Here is a 21,841-nt window from a genome sequence, read left to right as displayed (position 1 = left end):
CAGGTATAATCTTGCAAATAGTCAGCTACAAATGAGAATTAAATTTGCATTTTGTCAGCATAAATGGGTATGTTGTTTTTTTTTTTTTCCAAGTTATATTAGCACCAGCAGGACAGTGATTTCTGTGTCCTTTCCTTTTGTCCCCCCAGCCAGTCCGTGTGAACTGGCTCAGCACTCAGGCCATCTGAACGTGTCGAGGCGGCGGTGCTGCTCTCTTAGGAAAGGCATTCGTGGTGTTTTCTCCAAAACCACGGGGTGCTTCAGCTCATCTCCATCAATAATGAACGAGCAGTGTCCTAGCAACATCTAGAAGGCAGTGGCTGGGACTGAGCCCTCCTTTAGTAATGAGGCGAAACACAAGATCACTGATGACAAATGCAGGATAATTAACTGTGCTAGATGCAGTTTGTTCATTGTCAAACTCTGCATTTATGCACTGTGGCGTGGTATTTTTAGGTGGAAGCTTGCATTGGGTAGCCCTTGGAAGAGTTCATGTAGGGAGGGCACCAAGGACAGGATGCTGCTCTGTGAGTGGGACGTGGGGATTACAGGAGGTTCAAACCATTCAGAAAATAAAGCAGGCACCATCCAAAGTGTGCTTTGTTTGTTTTTTTTTTTTAAGAAAAAAGGAAAAAAAGAGGAAGTTAGAAGGCTTACAGATAAAATACAGTATAGACTAGGCCACAGTATCACCCATTTGAAAACAGTATAGCCATTTATGAAGTATATATACCTTGCATAAAAGTATTAATCTCTTTTAAAAAAAATAACTTTATGATGTGAAATATGGAAGAACTTCAGTGTATGCTTCCTTCTATTTAGTTGCACTGTTAACTTTTCTTCTTTCCTGGTGTTTTCTGATAGGAAGACTCTGCTTCCAAAAGGCACAAGCACAAGCGGGTTAAGGGCTGTGTGTCTCCGCGTCCATAAATAATCGTCTTTCATTTAAGGTTTAAAATACCAAACGGAATGTTTCCAGTAGGTTGATAACATAAAAGCAATGACATTACATTTGCTGTGCAGTATCAGAGAACTAATCTTATGCTGCTGAGATTATTTCAATTTCTGCAATCCTTTCTGATTAATCTGTGCTATTACAGGCTTGATGTTACATTAAAAGAATTAAGGAAAGATCTGCAGGAGGGTAGACTCTTTTTTTCTGTGTTGATGTAATAATCATTAGCTTAAGAGATTCCTGGTTCACGTAATACCAAAATAATACAGAGGAATTAGAATGCCCTTTCAGTAACAAATATTTCTGCTTTATTTTATGCAGTATTATGGAAATGAATTGCTCTTTACCCTAGTGTTTTCAAAGGCCATGACTATACGTTTGTTGCAAAAGCAGCTAAATTTAATTAAAAGTAATGAATTTAGCATTGTCTGAAGCATGGTTATATGAAATCAATGGATTGCCATCCATGCCAATTTCTCTGGAATTAGCTGAACTTGCTGTCATTAGCCCCAGCGTGCCTTGCAGATCATTAATGAATCTAAAAGTCACTTCCAAAGTTTGCAGTGGGATCACGACTGATGCAATCTTTTAGCAGATTCGATGCAATTTCAACTCTATTAGGCTACCTTGTGTTCTAGCAGCCCAGATTTTGTTATTTTTTTTTTGTTATTATTTGTCAAGCATTCCTAACATGAGAAGCTAAGCAGTGAGAGTAAACCACTCTCATAAACATCTGACGATACATTTCTTCTTAGGATGAATCACCCAGCTCAATGCTCCTGTCACTCTGATTCTTACAGAAGGAAAAATAAGCTCAAATCCAATATTTTTCTTCTCTTGGGGTCATCTCTTTATGCTTTCCAGAACATTGTCATGGTAACTCATTATCTTTTATGTGTTTTTTTTTTAGCATGAATTATACAGGTCATTTTTGTCTCCCTCTTCCCCCACTCCTGCTGGGGTTGGCGTCAGCAACCACTCCTCGGGGAAGCAAATCTGGAGCCGTGTGGGGAGGGATGTGGCTCCCAAAAAGCCTGCTGGAGGGTCAGGTGTAGCTTGGCTTGTGTTTTGGCACTCAGGCAGCAGCTCCACAGGTGTCTTCATGGAATAGGGATGGTTGGACAGTACAGCATCTAAAACAAAGCATAAAAAAAAACAAATTGAATCCAGAACTTGAGGGCTTCCCAGCAGTGCTGGGACAAGTCATTTTATTTTATTTTATTTTGAGATCTGCATTTCTTTATCATCATAGCCTTAAAATGAGTCCTTATGAGCCGTGAGTGTTGTATCTTGCTATTTCTGTCCATGTCAGAGAAGCAATTCCACGATGGCGATCGCAATTAATGCTGCCTGGTGGTGGCGGGGGAGCTGGCCCAGCAGGGACATGCTGAGTGACGCTTAAAGGAGGTCTCAGAGACTTGGACTGTCCTGTAATTTCCTCACCTGTTGGGTTTTAGGGGCAATTACTGCTCTCAGGTCAGTGCTACCTCTCTGCACATTCTTTTGGTTTGCTCACCGGCCATTTCCAGATACTTCCTTTCCACCTATAGCTCATTATTCATGAAGGATTAGGAATGGGATAACCAGGAATGTGCCATTTTGGTTATAGGAAGGGAGAACTGGGCTGTATCATCATCACTCCTAGCTTTAAGCTGCTCCCATCTGGGCTGTGAGGCTCCGCAGCTCACGGGAGAAGTGCTGATTAACTGAAGCCAACAAAACCTCTCTATAAAATGCTCTCAGGGATCTCTTGTCCTCTCTGGGTGCCAAGCACACCCGCAGGGAGCATCGTTTCTGACCCTTTGGAAAGCCTGGCTTGTCCCCAAAAGGCATTACGGCTTTCTGTGGGCCATCAGCCCCGAGCAGGAGGAGGGAGGGATGCTCTCTTAGCCAGTAACGCTGCGGCGAGGTGTTCAGAAAATTTATGTTTTTAATGTATGTGCAAGCTCATGCTGAGTGTGCAGTCCTTCAGTTTCAGCTGGAAGGGCAGCGGGGTGTAAGTTGTTAGCTTATTAGGTGGTTGTCCAATATTTATGCATTTATTTTCCTACTGAAATAATGATATACTTACAATTTGGGATGTTACTTAGAGGGTAATATCTGCGGTGTTTTATGAAAAATGTTTCAATATAATTAGCAAAGTTTGAGGAAGCAGGAGAGTTGACATTTTTGATAAATCGAAAGATTTCTTCTCATCCTAACTCCTGCTGCTGAGGCAGGTTTTATCTTTAGCACGTGCGTGCATTTCCTCTTACTCCAGAGAAGCAGCATTTTAGTACTTGTTTGTGAAATGAAAAAAAAAAATTGATAGGCTGTAGATTTACTCTGAGAGCAGTATTTTGTCTTTGCCATGTAACTCTTGCCTTGGAAGCCATGTGAGTTTAGTTTCTGCCTGTGGCTGTTGCTGGAAGAGGCAAGTGTGCTGTGCTCCTCGCCCGCCCGCTGCCCTGCTCGCTCCCACCTCACACGCACTGACCGGTTCCTCAGTGCTCCACAAAACGTTTTGTTTTATGTACCCCCAGCTGGCTTTTCTGTTTACAGCCTAATTTGCTTGTACTGTAAATTGTGCGATATTCATCTGGTGTTAAAACCTCTCTGATTTAACCCCAATCCTGCTGCGTTGCTGGAAGCAAAGCCCAGGGATGCTTTGGTGCACCAGGAATAAATCTCAAGGTATTTTTTTTTTAGATGGGCGTACAGAGATAATTCTGTTTGACGGAAAATGGTTGGGTAGCTTATAATGTATGTGGCTTTACATATCCTCGCGTTTCTTATGCCTTATGTAACGATGTGTGAAAGCCTCCGAAGGCAGGTTGTCATTCTCTGTTGCAGCAAAGTTATATTGAAGTCTGACGGTCATGGCTTCAGCATCTTTATTTACCAGCGATCCACTTAATTACTTACGTAAGGTATACTTGGTATTTTTCCTGGTGAACAGAAGAGGCAGGAGATTTGCTCGGCTGTGGAATATTCAGTGATCTGGAAAGAAAAGGGACATGTAAAAGAATTTGTTATCTGTTGCTTAGCCTTGAGGATTGAATAGGTCTTTAGAAAGCAGAAAGATTAATTTCTATAGGAAATGTTGTGTCAGAAATTTCTTTGATTCAGTCCTTTGCACATCTGATTAAGTGGAGAAATAAATTATTCTCAGTTTTAATCACCTATCATAGAATGGTTGGGCTGCAGCCCAAAATAAGGCAACACTTCTAAATTCTACCACTTTGGATAATAAATGATATTGGAATTCTGGCTTCGACGGTTCTTTTAATTAAGAAAAAGCCTCCTTAAGTGAAGCACTTTGCTTATCACAGTATCACAAACTGTTAGTAAAAATAACATTTCCTTGCTAGCAAGGGAACGCATTACTTGAATGTAAAACTGTTTTATCAGCTAGTCCTTTCTAAAACCACTTAATGCCGTTGCAAGCAAAAGAAAATTAGGAAGGCCAAAAATGAATGTGGGCTTTTAATCACAACAGGAGGTACCTGGATGTTCGAAACGTTTGAAGGCAAGTTCGGATCCTGGTGACACTACTGGTTTGGTTTTTACTTACACAAAGGGCAGCCACATCTAACAATTCTAGTCTTATGCAAAATATGAAATGAAATCATCGTGTCTGAAATCCTTGGTGGGGAGGATGGGCACGCAGCACGTTGTCTGAAAATGAGACTTTTTAATGTGAAATAGAGGCTAACCAAACAAACCCTGCATTTCTCTCTCTCTCTTGGTTCCCTGAAGGCCATAGAGAGCTCCGTGTGTAAAGGTGGATCTGGCTCCTTCTGCCCTTGCACAAAACGTGGAGTTGCTCTCCTGGCAGCCGTCAGCAGAGGAAAGTGGTCCCTGGTCCCCTGAACCTGCTTGGGTTTGGGTTGTTACGGCTGCCATCACCACCTTGGAATCTTTGTTCGGTTACTGAGCAATTTTCTGGCCCTTACAGCTTGGCAGGGAGCTCTCCTCACCTCTGTCAGGGCTTTGTCCAAGCTCTTTCCACCTGGGTCAGCAAATATTTGTGAGCAGCAACCTTCCCTCTCCTTGGGCCAGCGAGTGTGAAGCGTGGCACCGTCTGTGCCCCGCCGATTGCACCAGGACCAGCATCTCCCTTGATACTCCTTGTGCTCAACCTCCTCACTGCTGCTTCCTCACTGGGACATTCCCCCGCTACGTGGGACAAGCAGCAGTCAAGATGTCTCAGCATCCAAAGCAAATCTCTTGCCAGAACTTAAAACACCAGAAGTGTCGAGGTCACTGGGAACCTTTTAAAGTAGCTGGTCAAAGCGATGCTACAGAGAACAACTGAAAACTATTTTAAGTTTTGGCTGTGTGAGAATTGGTTTTCTAAAACCACTTTTTTTTTTAAACTGTAGTTCCTGAGATAGAGAAAGCCCTCCTTCTCCTAGTATTTTTCTAGTAGATAGCAAGAGCACTGATGTTTATAAAGACAGTCTCTCGTATAAATATTTTTTCAGCTCCCTGTTGTTATTGGGGGGGAAAAAAAAACACACAAAAAACAAGCAAACTTGGAAGATGGAAGAACTGATTCATGGCTGGGGGGAGTGTGTGTTTCTTGGATGTTTGTTTTGCAGCTCCTTTTTGTAGCCCGGGCTTGGGAGGGAAATGGGAGGAGGATGGGAAAGCGTGTGCGGAGAAAACCAAGACGGTTGTGGGAAGTGGCTGCCCGGTCCCACTGCTTCCCGAGAGGCTCAGTTTGGTGGTGGAAGAGCAGTGCGGTTCTCTGTGTGCTTTGAACCTGGCTTTCCAGCCTGAAAGCAGGGCTGTTCGTGCTGTTTCCATTGCACACGCATGTGCTCTGACAGCCCTACTCATGCACGGACACACTCCTTCCCTAAAAACCTCTTCCACCTCCAGGAAGGGCTCAGCAAAGTCCAGGTTTCTGTCCTGCGTGCCGTGCTGCAGAGCTTCCAGGCACCTCCACTTCATGCTTCTAGTATGAAGCATCGACCACAGCAGGTCCCCCTCCAGCGGAGGGGCTCACGGCGCTGTCATCGCGTGCTTGGTGGCTTCAGATAAGCAGTCAGCGAGTGTTTGGTAGTCTGGTGATGTTCCTGTTTGTTAGCTTCTGGGTTTGTTTTGAATGAATGACTCGTTCTGGTTTGGTTTTGCTTAATTGCGAGGCATCCAAATGGGCTGAAAAAAATTTATAGCACTAAGAAATATCTAAAAGGATGCCTTGTTTCTTGCTGAGGATACCAGATATGTCCTGCTCTTAGAAAACAGCTACAGGGAGTGATCAGTTTTGGATTTCAGAGCTCAGTCTTCTTTTTTTTTTTTTTTCCTCTCTTTTTTCTTTATATTTGGAACTTTGTGGAGGATATAAACTAGCTGAGCATTACGTGAAATTAAAACCCAGCTCTGAGCAACCTGATTTATCACCCCCTCCTTCATGTTCCAGGTTGGCACACGTGAGAACGTGGTAATTACTCAACTATTGTCCCATCCACAAAGGAAAGTTTTGGCTGTAACCAAGAGTGTCCTTCTGCTCAATTTACAGTCCTTTTCACTGACAAAACCTGAAGAGAAAAAATGCTACCTTAGGCCAAAAACACCCCCAGCAGAGCTGGGAGCTTCGGTCTTCTCCTGTTTGCTCACGCTCACCTTGTGATTAAGCTGTAAAATCAGCTTCTGCAGATCTTAAAAGCTGCATAGGCAGACCTTTCCCTGGGGAAATCCGTTCATGACCAGCAGCACGCGTGACTCGGGGTGCACAGTTGTAGCCAGAAAGCCACAGATGCCAGCAGGAGTTTGGCCCTGGAGTTCATCCTGTTGAGGACTATGACCCGGGGCTGTGAAGCGTGGCGCCGCCAGTCGTTGCAGGAAAGGTCAAGACAGAAATTATCCCGTGGCTGTGGCACACGTGTTGGGAAAGATGAGGTCAGGTTATGGAGAGAAGAGCTTTTTTCAGACGTTGTCTATGAAACAAGACTTGTAATGTGTTACTGATGCTCAGAGTGTTTTAGGCTGGCAAGAAAAGCTTCTGCTTCTGCAGTAGCTCTTCTGTGAAAGCGAGCTCAAAATTGTTTTCCTATCTGAAAACAAGGATGTTAAAGCTGGGGAGATTTAGCGGAGGTAGCTGAAGAGGCATAGGCTCTGCAGTCCCGATCTGCTGCCTTTGCACCAAAAGCTGTGCGGTTGGGCTGACGCTGCCCTGTTCTGTCCATTTCAGAGGGAACGACTCACTCCAGCAAGGGTACGTTGTCTGGTTTCAGCACCGTGCTTCCAAAAGGCTCAGGTTGTTAACTGGCTGCCTGCTTGAGATTTGCCTTTTCCAGAGCCTCCTAATAAAGGAATGTATAAGGAGATGTTTCTGGGGTTTGTTTAGGCATTCTTTTGCAATCTCCTAAGCTTGCAAACACATCTTCCTCAGGCAGATGCAACCAATGTTTTTAATAACTCTTAATCAGAGAGGAATCCACAGGAAAGCCCACTGCCAAATGGAGTTAAGCTGTCTAATGCCTCACCAGACATTCTTTTGTGCACTCTGACCGGCTGTAATTATGCCTTGTAGAGGTATTCAGGGTATTTTACATGCGGGCTGTAGTGCCAAGATACTTTCCATAAGATGTGTTGATAACCATTGTCGACGACAAGAAAAACATCCAAGTCCTGGGCTTCCTATCTGTGTTGCTGTTGATCCTGAATGCCTACTGCCAGTGTTTTCTGATTACTTTATAGAGGCTAATAATTAAAAAAAAACAAAACACAACCTGCTGTGGTAGTTTCCAACAGCATGCTCTTTATGAGCTTACTCAGGCAAAGGTCTTTCCTAGCAGTCCTTTGTATATTCTGCCTGATAGCTACTCAGATATGTGACTGTTTCTGAATTCTGATTGAACAAAGTGGCATAAAGTAAGTTCTCCTAATTCTATGAAACCTTCACTAATCAGAAGTACTTGGTAAAATACAAGTATATACTCAATATATAATGGGATCTCTGCACTTTGGTCTGTTGGTAGTTGGCAGAGAAGACGAACGTTTCATGAAGACGGACTTACCCAGTGTAGCTCTGTGAAGTGACTTTCCAGCGCCTGAACAGCAGCATTGGGTGACTAAAGTTTAAAGTGCGTGATGCTTTTATTTTGCCAGGTTTCCTTTCTTAAAGCACGTGGAACGTGGATGTAGGTGTGCAGCTTTGTGCCTCCGGTTTCAAAGTTTAAATCAATGTTTTGATTTCTACATTGAACTGCGGTAGTTCCTCCTGTGACTCACGTCAGGGCAGAAACCCTGGCACAGCCTTTTTATGGACTGCCACATGCTTGACTTCATAATCATTAACATCTGTCATCTCATTTCTTTCCTGTTTGCCTTTGTCTGGCAGTGCCTTTTGTGGTTATCGTACACAAAATAATCCCCTTTGGTTCCTCTGTCCGCCTTTTGGTTTACACATCACTTTCTGGTCTGATTCTTACAAAAACCAGAACGACCCAAGAATCCCTGTGAGGGTAACAGAAGGTAAAAGGTAAAACTATGCCCCATGTCTGGGGAAAAACACTTGTAAAATTTGGTTAGCAAGAAATTCAGTGGGGAAAAACTGATGGTTTTCATTTGCATTTCTCCAGTGACTTTGTCCTTGCGTATGAGCTATTTATGCTGTGAATGTAAAGGATGAGGTTGCAGTATTTTTGGCAGGTGATAATTATAAGAAAAGACATATTTTGAAAAACTGACAGAGTTCAGTGTGCTCAAAACCATATGAGACCTGGGGATGCCCTTTTTGTCTGCCAGAATCCCCATAGGAAGTACTTTGTGACCATAGACATGCCAGTGGGTAAGACTATGGGACTGGAGACCTCAGGAGGCTGGTTCACATTGGTGTTTATTAATAAGTTTGTATGATTAGAACTTTTATAACACATATTATTTATTTCCTTGGCCCTTTGTGTGTCCTCTTTGGCAGCTGGCTGGCTTGCCAGTGTGTTCTGGCTTGGTAGGTGGGCAATTGGTGGCAAATCCCTGGGTGTGCTGCAGGTACCGACGTGGTACCAGGCAAAAAGGAGATACAGGGGATGTAACGCATTCTGGTTTCCTAGTGATATCTCTCCTCCTTTGTATGCCTGAAAAACGATCCTCATTGTCAACTGCTGTTCTTTCAATTTTGTTTTGTAGGAATCTGAGTTTCTCTGCCTGGAGTTCGATGAGGCCAAGGTGAGCCAGATGCTGAAGAAACTCTCGGAAATAGAGGAGAGCATGACTGCCTTGACTCAGACCACTTGAGTCTTACAGCAAATAAAGAGAATTGCAACTCGGAAGTCAAACGACCTTGGTACTTTTTTATAATGCCTGTTTATACAAATAAAATACGTAATTATCTGTAAGTCCCAGTTATAACCATACAACACATTCAAAACCAAGCATGGGCTAAGTTATGCTGTGGAGACTTCTCTGACCCTTCCTCCAGGCCTGTTCTCCAAGGCAGCAGTAGTGTTGTTTGCATAAAATTTGCATAACCAAGCCCTTGAGTTTTCAGTAGCTTTTCCCTATTTTTTTCTCCCTCAGTCATTTTCTGAGTCTTCCAGGTGCTGTAAATACCAGGTGGATGGACAGCAAAGGTAAATAGGACGGTTGTGGCGGGGGAGAAGTGCATGAGGTGGCCAACCTTGCTGACCCATTGACACACACCTGCCCTGTGCCACAGAGAGCCGGGGGCAATCCTGGGAACATCTCTTCAGTGGCAGGAGGTGACACTGGTTTTCCAAAAGCCTGATCCAGTGACCTCTTTTCCAGCCAGGGTGGACTGAGCTGAAATGTTTTCAGTCTCAAAGGTTTCAGTTCAGGGCTGTGATCTTGTCCACTTTGCCACAATGGGATTAATAACCATAACTACCAGCTTATCAGGGCAGGATGACGTGGAGGAGCTGCCTGGAACATGATGGTTCCTACGGGAGAATTGCCTGAGAGTCCGTAAAATGGTGATGGAGCAGCTGGAGCGCGACACCGGCTTGCTGCTTTTGTTCCTAGCAGGAAGGCATGCTTATACATCTGGTTGGCGGCTACACTGATTCTTTCCATTTTATCTTAGCTTTATAAGCAACCTTCCGAGCTAAAATTATGTTGACTGCTTGTACCAAGACAGAGATGATGACATCAAATGCTCTTGTGCCATTACTGAAGTACTCCGCACTGCTTCTTGTGGGTTTGTTGCTTGTGGAGTTGCCAGGTTGTTTCTGGAAGCGGGCTCTCTCTCTTCAGGGCAAGAAGGCGGCCCCTTTTCCCGTCTGCCTGGTGAGAAGGTAAAGCATCAATCAGTTTGTCTCGTGGCATTAACATCTCCTTTCCCATGCTCATCCCACTGACTCTTAGGGCCACTCTCCTCTGTCATGCGAAGGGACCACACAGCCCCAGCTCCTCGCTCTCCAAATTTAGCTGCAGCTGATCCTTGGCAGAGTGGAAGGGGCTGGGAGCACCGAGCCCCATCCCCAGCCCACTGGTAACCAGCTGCCAGCAGGGCTGTGAGGTGCTGAGTGCTTGCTGATGCTGTCGGCTTGCCACTTGCCTCTTCAGCAAAGTTCATTTAAATGTTCTTCTGCGTTTTAGTGCATGTGAAAAGAAGTAAAAAAAAATAAAAAAAAATCAAGGTCAGGGAAGGATCGTGATCTTGAGTAACTTGCACCATGTCAAACATACTTATTGTTTTATTTTAACATGGTCAGAGGATAGGAAAATGTGCTATAAATGGAAATTAAAGAGAAACAAACTGGGAACAGATGTCAGGAAGTATTATTTCATGCAGAGAATAATAAATATGTGAAATGGCTAACCAGGCAAGGAGGCTGAGGCAAAAAATAATAAAGTCGGGTCATTTAAGAAATAATTGGGTACTTTCCTAGTAGAGGTGAGACGTTAAAAAGGAGTGTGTTGGTTGTGGTTGCTGCTTCTCTTCCCAGTCCTCCTTGCCCTAAATATCTAATTCTCGTGATTTTCTTCGTGTGTCTTTGCAAACTATCATGCAAAGTTGGAAAAAACAAAAAGCAGCCTAATATTTTGGGAACCACGCTCTGCCTAGCCCTTCATAAGGGCACAGGAGTGTCACTGGGCAGCAAAATCATTTCTGCTTCACAAGGTTTGACATGGGCAGGGAAAGAGGACGCTGTGCATCCCCAGGCTGGGTGAGGAGAACAGATTTCCATGCTGAGCAGGACCGTGCCTTCCTGCCGGCATGGGTTAGGTGCGTGTCCATCCACCTGCTCCTCGCTGTGGGATTTTGAACTCATTGGCCACTTTTGGCTGGACTTGGCGGAGGAGAAGACACCTCAGATGTTGCTGTGCTCGCATCCTTGAGTGAAGGAGCCAAGTTGCCTTGTTTTTTGTTGGGATTCATGGGCATTACTTGTCCGGGTGTAAACCACAATCACCCAAATTTGTGGCTGGGCAGCTCTTCCTCTTCTTCCTCCCTGCAGGGGAGCGGCCAGGTGGCAGCGTGCCCCGAGCCACCGCTCCTGTTTCCTGCCCTGTGACCACTGTCCCGGCCCCGCCACAGCTTGCTCAGTGGCCGGGGATAGAGGTCTCCAACCAGACAAAGCTCTGGATGAATTTAACCAGGAAACCTTCCGCTTCACTCTCTCTTTTGGCCATGAAATCAGTTCAGGCTGGCTTTCCCCAGCCATGCAATCTGCCAAATTTTCATCCTTCCTGGTTTACTAGCGACTGGAAACCAGGAACAAGTGGGACTTCCACATGGCCCTGGGCTGGGGCAGGCTTGGTTTCGATCAGAGCCCGGATATTCAGGCTGACAAATACAGATGGGGCTGAGACAGGGCGGGGAGCATCCAGGAAGGCACGGGAGCTGCGGCACCGCCTGGGTGAGCCGGGATGTTGCGAGGGTTTTCACCAGCTTCCTCCAGTCCCACTTCTGCCAGCGCTTTCCTCCTCACCCAGACAGTGGTTCCCCGAAATCGTGGTGGATTTAACCAGTGACAAGCAAGAGGCTGAGGCTGCAGCTCCAGCACCATGCGCGTGGCTCCAGAGGTGCATCTCATCCCAACCAGGCCGAAAACTCACGAACGGCAGCCCCGCGTTGTCGCAACCTTCAGCTGAGGTTGCCTTACGCGTCGCCGAAACGCCCTGCAATTTATTCATTCAGTGACTTCTTGTTTTCTGGGAATCCCTCCAAGTTGCCACTGGTTTATGAGCTGGGGCTCCCTAAAATATCTGCCCGTGCTGTCGCCTTAAATCACGCGTTAGGCGATTGGCAAGGCTTGGGTTCGCTCTGTTTGCAAAAAGATCCCTCTCGATGCAATTTTCTTCTTTCCTGGTCCACGTAGGCACAGCACATTTTTCCAAATCCAAGCCAAGCAGCCGCTGCATTTCATACAGCTTTGGGCCATGTGAAACAGCAGAGGCAGACACATCACATTCACGTGGATTTCCTTTCCCATTGTTTGTGTTATTTTTGTCTCATTTTTTTATTCACCATTTCTCTATTTTTCTTTCTCCTTCTTACAAATCTTTTCACAAGTGCAAACACCACAATTTACATTTGTGTTTCTATTGTATTTCTTATGAAGGCTGCCGCTGCAGTCCATGACCTTTCGTCGTGCTTTATCTTGATAAACTGGTTGATATTTTGATAGATTTACTTTTCTGTACACCAGCTCCTATATTCTTTGTTATCTATTAATAAAATAAATGTTAAATAAATGTTAATAAAATAAATCACTTACCATCTCAGTAGATTTCCCGATTTGTTTACAGGATGTTTTTGGACGTGTAACTCTCCGAGAAGCTTTACGTGATGACTCACGCTTGCACCATGTCGATCGTGGAAATGTTTCCTTGCCGTTCTGGGGAATTTGAACAGTTTATTCATTTATTCCAAGTATTTACAAGAAGTTTACTCAGGCAGTGCTGGGTACAGAGAGTGCCTTTTTAAGAAGGCAGCATTGCAGGCGACAGCCCGGCCGGGGAAGCGGGGAAGGCCAGACTGCGACCCTCGGCCTTCCTCCTTGTTGTGGTGGGAGGTAGAGATGTGGCACGGGACTTCATGCCATGGTTCATCCCCACTTTGAGCCCACGGTGGCCAAGCAGGGTTTTCAAATGAAAAGAATAAGCTGGGTTGTAGGAGAAGGTGGGGAGGATACAGAGGGAGCCTTTGGGAATGGCTCACAGGCCTCCCAGCCCCGTTTCACCGCTGCTGTACCTCAGCATGCGGGGGGCATACATTCAGCTAGGCAGAAAGAAGGCAAACTCAAGTGATTTTCACTTAAATTTCTTAAACCAGTCTGTAAACTTAAAAGAAAGACTGCTTTTAATTTGAACCATGGCCTTTGCCCCATGCAGACTTGGGCATTTTGTGTCAGCGCTGTCCTTGCCCTCTGACAGGTCCTGGCCTGGGCTCCCTGGGAGCACAAGCAGCCATTTCCGTCAACATTTTCTCCCTTCTCTGTACCAAAATAAAGCTCCTGAAGGTCACCACGCCGCTCCTGCTTGGATAGGGTTAATTTGGGGTGTTGCCTGAGCTTGTTGTCCCTGCACAAAATGGGTACAAAAGGCTGGTGCCCCGCAGCCCCATGCGACTTCCTCGCTGTGTTGGCAGCCTGGGGGGAGGAAACCTGTTAAGAAAGGAGAATTGAGGAACTGAGCCACAAATGACAACTGGCTGTGAAAAGGAAAGGCTTGGGATTTGTGGGTGCTGAAGGGTGATCCGCGAACAGGGGGAAAGCCAGCTCGTGCCCTCATCCTCTGCAGAGACCAAGTCCTGGAGGAGGTTTTCCCCAGGGTCAGAACCCCACATTCCTTGCCCTTCCTCCTGGCTTTCAGAGGTAGCAAGGCCGATCTCGAAATGCAAGAAATTGCAGGAAAACAGGTTCAAAGGCACGTCAGGAGTGCCTGCCTGGGGCTTTTGCCCCCGGGGCATGTTGCAGGTGGCCATTAGCTTTATCAGAGCAATCAGGGCATGACTGGGGCTGCCTCTGAGGGCAAAACCACAGTGCTGTGCCGCCACACAGCCAGAGTACATTGCTACCAGGTGTTTCGCCAAAGAGTTTTTGGTTTCTAACCTCTTCAGAGCACAGGTGACTTGGAGCTTTAGTTCACTTAGTGGCCAGCCATGGTGGAAGTCCAGCACTCAGCCACCTGCTGTCACAGTGAGATGGTACTGGAGAACACGTAAAGGTCGTTGAACAAATGGCATTTTGGGCTACTGGTGAGCATCTTGGATCCTCGAGGAGTGAAGTTTTGAAAATCAGGATGGGGGAAAAGCAGCAATCGCAGCATAAAACCCAAAGCCACAGTGCATCCGAGCAGAGCCCCGGAGGAAGCATTCCTCATTTGGGTTTGATGCCATGTAATTTCCCTGCCATATTTCCTACGCTTTCCAGCCAGCTGGCAGCTCTGGCCAATCCCAGCATTACCAGGAAATTATACAAAATAATGCATTTTAGTAATGAGTGGCACTCTTCCTGCCTTGCAAATTGAACCACGCAGCGCATGCGATAAGCGAGGTCCTCTGTGATAAAAGTGATTCCCCTGCTGGGTCGAGGTGCTCGCTGGGGGATGTTTGTCCCCGTGCTGGGTTGCTGGCTGCCCCGCAGCACAGCCAGCCGTGTGTGAGGGTCTTCAGAGGGTCTTCACGGCATCTGTGTCCCTGGCAGCAAAAAAGAAATTAAGCAAAGCTGTGATGGAAGGGCTCGAGCAGAGAGAGGCATGGGTCTGACTGCAGCCACCTCAGGCCTCTGCCTGCACCCCCAAACATAGCAGCCACCCCACCGCCCTCCCCAAAGCACACGGTGATGTGGAAAGCCCAACATTCCCTAAAATAAATTTGCTTCTGCCAATCCTGCCAATCTGCTTTTTTTTTTTTAGAGCCAAGGAGCACGGTGTGCACAGCTCACTCCCCCCACCGCAAGATCCTGCGGGGCAGCGGTGTGCACGAGTACAAAGATAAAAAACACCATCGAGGAGCAGCGGCTGGGAACCATAAATTCCTTTCAAGTAGTCCTTGGGCACATCAGGAGACGGAGCGAGCAAAGCAACTGGAATTTATAAACTTACATAATTAATTTTTCTTTGCGGGGAGAACAAACATTCCCATGCTCCAGCTCTCTGAGGGCCTTTGACAATTGGGCTCCTTTTTATAAATAATGTTATGTAAGTTTATACATTTCAATTAGTGCGTGTTCTGGCCCCTTGCAGCCCAAGGATGTTTTTTTCACTCTGTTTAGGCTGCGGGTAGATCATTGTGCCTTGGCGCATCTATAATGCGATTTCAATGAAGATGCTCGCGAGCAGCATGATGGTAATGAAATGGTCTCTGGACAAGATTGGCACGTCCCCAGCGAGAATGAGAAAATGCAAGAAACGAGCTTTACGTCGCGGCGGCTGACAAAATGTCTGCACCCTCCTCTGCGGGGCTGGAGCGGGATTTCTCTGCCCGCAGACACGCCGTGTGATGGCCACGGGTGGGTTTTTGCCCGAGCAGGAACATCTCCGAGGTGTCCCGCAGCCCGGTTACCACAGCGTTCTGCAATCTGAGCCGGCAGAAATGCTTAAGCCCGCTGGCTTCATCCCCAGCCATTGCAAATTAGCACAGCTCCATTAACTTCGGAGGACTATTTACATGGGGAAGGTTAAATGCATGCAGGATCAAGCGCAAAAACCTGCAGCGATTTCGTTCGTGGGGCAGTGGTTTCCTAATTTACAAGGCCAGATCTCGCCCGTGCTGTGTGCTGGTTTCTGAAGTTTTGTTTATTTATACACAGCCGTGGCAGAGGGATTTCTCCATGGAGCAGCATGACGAAAACCCATTATTTACTCTGATTATGTTGCTGGTCTCAGTCCCTAAGCATATCTCCCTTCCAGCTCATTTTTTAGTAACCTGTAGCTATGAGGCTGGCTATTAAAATGAGATATGTGGGTTATTCCATTTCCCTTTCCCTCTTTTATTACTATTTATTTCTGAAGTTTATCTGCAGGCCCTACAACAACAAGGTAAGAGCTTTCTGGCCTCCTTCTTTGATATAATTCCGATAGGTGTACATATTGCCACAGAAGAAAAGCATTTTCATGTTTTCGTGATATTTCTACGACCCATTCTCACCAAAGGTGGTGAGGGGACTTGGTCTGACACAACCAGAGCAGCAACGGGACTGCACGGGGCAGGAGTTTTCCAGCCAGAGCCACGGGACCAAAACCACTGCCTGCAACCACTGCCTTGCCAGGGTCCCCAGCGAGCCAGCACAATGAGGATGCCCTGCATTTCCCTTGGGATCAAGCCCGATGAGTGCCTCCAAGGAGCTTCAGAGCAGCCCAGTTTGTCTCGCTGGGGATGTGCCAGCCCCGAGGCCGGTGGTGAAACACCCGCTGTGCCCTACGCGCCCGTGGGCTGAGCAGAACGTCGCTCCCATTGTGGCTGCAAGCTCTTTGCCAAACCTTTGGGAGTGTCTTGAAAAACCTCCTGCGTGCGGCGGTGGCTTAGCTTCCCCTGCTTGCTGACATGCCTTCCTGCTGCCCGGACAACAGCCAGCGTGGATGTCAGCATCCTTCCAGCAAGAAGACTGGCTTTAATCGGAGTTGTGTTCCCCAAGCTACAAGAGTCTGAGGGAAATCACACAGCATGGCCTCATCGAGGAGACGCCTGAAGTCAAGATGCTTTAAAAATCATACTTGCATGTGAGGACTGGCTGTTGTCCCACGGCTGGCATTTTACTGGTGCTTAAAACTACATCCTCAAAAAAAAATAAAAAATAAAAAAAAATGGAAGAGGTTCAGCTGAAGCTGGCCCAGTACATTTTTTTTTTTTCCTAAGTGTAAACTGTTTTCTCACCTTTGAAGAGACTTGGCTGCAGCCTCTGCTGCCTGGCAGATTTCGGTTTTGCAGCTCCTCGGGTCTTGCTGCAAAACCCTGTGGGATGCCTCTGAACTGAGGCAAGGAGAGACATAAGATGTTAACTTTTCCAGGACTGAAAAAAAGATGTTATGTGCATAGCGGGTGTGGTTTTGTTGCTGTTTGCAAAATAATTATTGTCCAGTTTCTGCTCATACAGAAGCTGAATTTCAAGTGGATTCTTCTCCATCCCATTGCCTGCGCTGCTGTGCCTCTGATCTGCAAGGAAAGGGAGGAAAACACTATAGGTTACTGCAGCCTTTGTCTAGAAAAGGCAGGTATGCTCTTCTGGAGCATTCACTTTAATCCAGCAGCTCAGGGAGTAATTATTCTTGGCAAACGTGAATCAATGAGAGCATGACACAGCTCTGCCCATGGCTCACAAGTGGCAGTACACAATGCAGCAGGGACAAGTTCTCTTCCACCACTGCTATCCTGCCCAATTTGCCTGCAAGAGCAAGCTGCAATGCTCCAGAAAAATAATTAAAATATATAAATAAATACCATGGCGCTCCAGGAAACACGGATGGATGTGCAGATCCCTTCAACTCGAGTGGTTTTGCCCGAGCTGAATATGCTATCCTCATCGCCCTCATCTCACCGAGGCATGAAAGCAAAGGGAACGGGAGCAAAACAGCTCTGCGGGGCTTGCTCTTGCCGTGCTGGTTTGCACGAGAGGCTTGGTAGGGGAAGAGGGGGAAAACTGCAGTGTGAGGAGACCACTGAAAAGTTGTGTTTGTGTCGCCGACAAACCGTGCTGGTAAACTTTGCCTGCCCTGGGAGAGGCTTTTTGTTTGGCTGAATTCCAGGCTCGAGCCATCTGAGTGGGAAAACAGGCTGGTTCCTGGAAGAGCTGAGATGCTACAGCTCCAGTTACACGTTGCCTTTGCATTTGTATTTCCTTCTTATCTCCAGCATTTGAAAATCAGGACTGCCACTGAAGCGCATGCATGCAAGGGAGTGATCCTCAGGCTCCTGTTGTTATTTAAATCTTAGCCTCTTATCTTGTGTCTTTAACCCTCTTGGTCACAGAGGCACACTGAGGTTTGTCCCACGCTTTCCAGCTGCATTTCTCCAGCTGCTCCACTTCACGTTACGGGACGTGGTGCACGGGGTCTGGGACAACACATCCATAACGTGAAGAACTGTGGGAAGGACTAGTAAGTGTTTCTGACAAAACGGGTCCTGGGAGGAGGCAGGGACCACATTCACAAGAGCGGCTGCAGGTACCTCGAGGGAGCAGCTCGAGGGCCCCAGCCCCACATTGCAGCGCTCGCAGCCGTGCTCGCTTGCAGCTTGTCTGCATCTGATGTTTCTCGCTCTTACTTTGCTGTTGCAAAACAGGAAGAGCAAGATAACCTTGAAGATTTTATAACCTGTGACTCGTTCCTACTTCTCTTTTGCTTCTGGCAATGAACCAGGTATTAATTAACAAGCAAATACTAGAGAAAAGCCAATGTACATAGCTCAGCTGTAAAGGCAGTAGCACCAAAAGATAACTTTTTACTACAGTGCACCCAACTGCTCTCAAAGCGATGAATAAATAGCCTGGAAAACCAAACAGAACAGAACAAAAACAGAAAATATTTTGAACTTGATCAAAAATGAGAGTTGAATCCTTTTAAAAGACTTATTTTCTGGTTGTTGTGCACCTCACATGTCTTGTGGAAAAACTCCGGCAGTAAGGATTCGTGTCACCGAGTGACCCAACACCAGTGCCCTGGATGTACAACTTCATTGTAGCCACCCCGTGAGAATGGTTTGATGCTCTGCGATTCACCATATCTAATAATTTGCATTGTGATGGTGTGCGAAGGTGAGATTTTTGATATGTAGGCAAAAAGCTATGCCAGTTTCAGACTGAAGTGTGTGCATGCCTCTGACAACACCTGCAATCAAAAGCATTTGCTCTCTTCCTCAGGAGAAACAAAACACAGCAATTTACTACGGTGCTTGTAAGAAACCTCAACTATACAGACCTGAAACACGAAAATTCTGCTTCCTTTCTCATGAAGCAAACCTCAGAACAATTTTAATATCAATTCTTTTTTCAGGGCTTCCTTATTTTCACCCAGGCACAAGCAGCCATCCAGGAGGGATTGTGCTGGGACCGTGTTTCAAGCTGTCCATCATGTCTTGCCATGAATGCTGGAGGTGGCCCGGGGACCGTGCTCCCCAACAGTTACACTGGCGGGTGTCATTAGTGTCTACTCCATCACCAGTGCTTTAAAAAGTGTATTTTATAAGGTTACTCATCATGCTGCCACTCCGCTACCCGTCTCAACAACTGGATATAAAATCCTCTTCCCCAGCAGGCCCTGCCAAGCTGCCTATGGTTTGTTTAAAGCAACAACAACAGCGAGCCTGGGAACAGCGTGTCTCGGTGCTGTTAGGAACTGGTTCCCATTAATTCATGTCTGAGGTTGTATCGGGTCATGACACGGGATGGCAAGGCATCAGGTGGATTTGTGTCTTCTCCTGATGGCACTAGCTTGCACTAGCCACAGTGCTCACTTGCCCTACACTCCAGTGGGGTGAGGGACATACGGGGACATGTCCTGGCCCCAGCAAGAGCACTTGGGGCAGGGGGGTGAAGCCTGAAGGGAGGATGTAGGGGAGAATTGCTCAGAGGGATTGTTTTGTGATAATGAGACTTCATTAAACCTGATGACTGGCAGAGGAGATTTGGGTTGGAGCCCTGCAGCCCAGCATCGCACTCGCTCTTATCCTGGTGGGACTGGTTAATTGCCAGCAACAGGTAAGAAACCTCCCCAAATTTAATGCTTTGCCCTACATGATGTGCAGACACAGGGAAGGTCAAACTACCTACACTCAGGGGAGTGGAGCTGCAAATCAAGCTCCTGCCTTACTCCCCACCAAAGTTTTTAGGGTACAGCTGCCCCGAGCACAGTAGAGATATGGCACTTAGGCAGTAGTCTGACGATGCGCTTTGCTCGGTGGTGATGTGAACTGAATCAGGGAATGTGCTTGGATTAAAACACCCTTCCTCTTCCTTAAGGTTTCACAATGCAGTCCCATGACCAGTCAAGTCGGCGCGATTGCAGAGGAGCAGGCACGGCTGTGGGTGTGGGACCGGGAGGAGGGAGAAGTGTCTTTCCCCCAGACAGCATACTTCCATTTCACTTTTGTTTTCCTTTTTAAAGTATAGTGTTATGAAATCTCCTTTACAGTGGAGCCTAGCTACTGGCTGCCAGACACTTAATTCTCCTTTCAAGCCTTGTATTAGTTAATAGACAAAAATGCTTGCCAGTTTAGGGTAATTCATCCCTCTTCTGTAATCTTTCTACTTTGATAGTAAGGACAACTTTAGTGAAATGTGAAGTACATATTTACCATATTCGAAGAGGAATGAAATATGCATTGTCCCTCTGAATGCGTCATGGACGGGAACAGCCCTTTCTTACTCCTGAATAAGATTTTGGAGTAGCCTTAGGACTGCTTCAGGAAACTTGCTGCAGGTCTTTTATGGCCTCTAATGCTTCATGACACGGCGTATGGGGAGCTGGGTATGTGCTGTGGATACTCGTGTTGCGTACCAAGCCAGTTGCGTCTATTTGCTGTGCACATCAGCTACCCAGTTTTGGTGAAAAAGAGCGCTGTAAAATGGAAGAGCATAAATGTGTAATTTTGTGGAGATTCCTGCTTTGCAGTGAAGGCAATTTTTAAATGACTGCTTGCTTTGGTTGGGTCTCTCCTTCAACTGGCTTGACAATGCAGGTGCTTAAAAATGGCATGTGTTCATTTTCTTCCTGTATAGGACAAAAAGATGTGAGGATCACAGTCCCAGGGAACTGTAAGTTGGTCTGCTAGTTGCTGTTGATCTGGCCATGACGAGACTGAAGACTGTGCTCCTTGTTGTAACAGCGTACATTTTAATGTTTTATTTCAGTGAGCATCCTGGGTCTCAGAGATTTCTCGAGTCTGTTTAAATAGGGCTGCTCGGCTAGGATTTGTAGTCTCATCAACTTTGCAAGTAAGCAAGCAACAACAGAAAAAGAGGGTTACTAATGAGTGAGTGAGTCATGCATGATTAGTATCAGCTCTACAGGGCAAATTTCCAAAATTTGAAACACTCAGAACCTTCATTACTGAGGCAAGCACTGATAACCTAAATCGTCCCCTTTCTTCCTCCACCTGAAATCTGACAGAAGCTTTGTGGACCATCACCTAAAACTGAGCCAACTGCCTTCTTGTTTTAAAAAAAAGGAGAAACCTATTGAAAAATGTGATGTGTGACAGCACTTTCCAGCGTGGTCAGGGGGGGGTTGTTGTTTTCTGCTTGATGCTGTGTGGAAAAAAGAAAGAAGGAATAAATATTGTCACAACGATGTTTTGAAGCCAGAATCAGCAGCCTTCAAGTGTAGAGGCAGCCGCTCAGAGAAAGTCTTCAGAGTAGGTTTCTACCTCAGAAGAGTAGGTTTCTACCTCAGAAAAGGGGTTTTTATTGCTGTATGAAGGAGGGGGGGGAGGTGAAACCTGCCTTTGTGAGGCAGAAACGTGGTCACCTCAAAATGGTGCCTGGGGTGGGCACCGACCTGCGGCGGGGGGAGCTGGCGGCACCTCCCTCCTGTGCTTACAGGGCTGATGTCTTTATGGTTTGGGGGCACCGGGGGACATTGATTTTCCCGTCTCATTTCTTTTTTATTATTATAATTGTTTATCAGAAAGGCGTCGAGGGGGATCATGGCGTCGGGGGGGGGGTGGAGAACGAGGCGGGCGGGCGCCATGGCGGCGGGACTGTGCGGCTGTGCTGGGCGGCTCCGTGAGGGATGGCGAGGGGATGAATCTTCCCTGAAGGGGGCTGCCGAGCCCCCTGCAAGCCGAGGGGCAGTCGGGGCGAGCGGCAGAGCAGGGAGGCTCGGAAAGGACCCAACGAGGGGGCGCCGCCAGCCCTCCTCCCCCTACCCGCCCGCACAGCAGCGGCGGGCGCTGAGCTCCGCCAACCACAAAACCAACCAGGACGGGAGGGGGGGGGGGGGAGAGGAGTGGGCTCAGCACCCCCCCCCCACGGTCCCCCCCTCCCTGGCCCC

The 21,841-nt window shown here is 46.8% G+C and overlaps 1 protein-coding gene and 1 long non-coding RNA gene across 2 annotated transcripts in view; one reads left to right on the top strand and one right to left on the bottom strand.

Moving 5' to 3' along the window:
* Positions 1–12,637, top strand: part of COMMD1 (copper metabolism domain containing 1) — a 76,291-nt gene extending 63,654 nt beyond the window's left edge. The window contains exon 3 of the mRNA XM_005019110.5: positions 9,077–12,637. Coding sequence (XP_005019167.2) covers positions 9,077–9,184 — 108 coding nt within the window. The 3' untranslated portion in view covers positions 9,185–12,637. The remainder of the gene's footprint in view (positions 1–9,076) is intronic.
* LOC106016992 (uncharacterized) lies at positions 1,310–8,106 on the bottom strand. The gene is made up of 3 exons (XR_002401970.4): positions 7,966–8,106; positions 3,860–3,934; positions 1,310–2,088 (listed from the first exon to the last, which is right to left on the bottom strand). It is a non-coding gene; the product is annotated as an uncharacterized lncRNA (long non-coding RNA).
* Positions 12,638–21,841: the final 9,204 nt, after the last annotated feature.

The sequence above is a fragment of the Anas platyrhynchos genome, chromosome 3, assembly GCF_047663525.1.
Source record: "Anas platyrhynchos isolate ZD024472 breed Pekin duck chromosome 3, IASCAAS_PekinDuck_T2T, whole genome shotgun sequence".
Lineage (NCBI taxonomy): Eukaryota > Metazoa > Chordata > Aves > Anseriformes > Anatidae > Anas > Anas platyrhynchos.
Note: the sequence above shows the minus strand (reverse complement) of the source record. Positions and strands in the feature narration are given on the sequence as shown.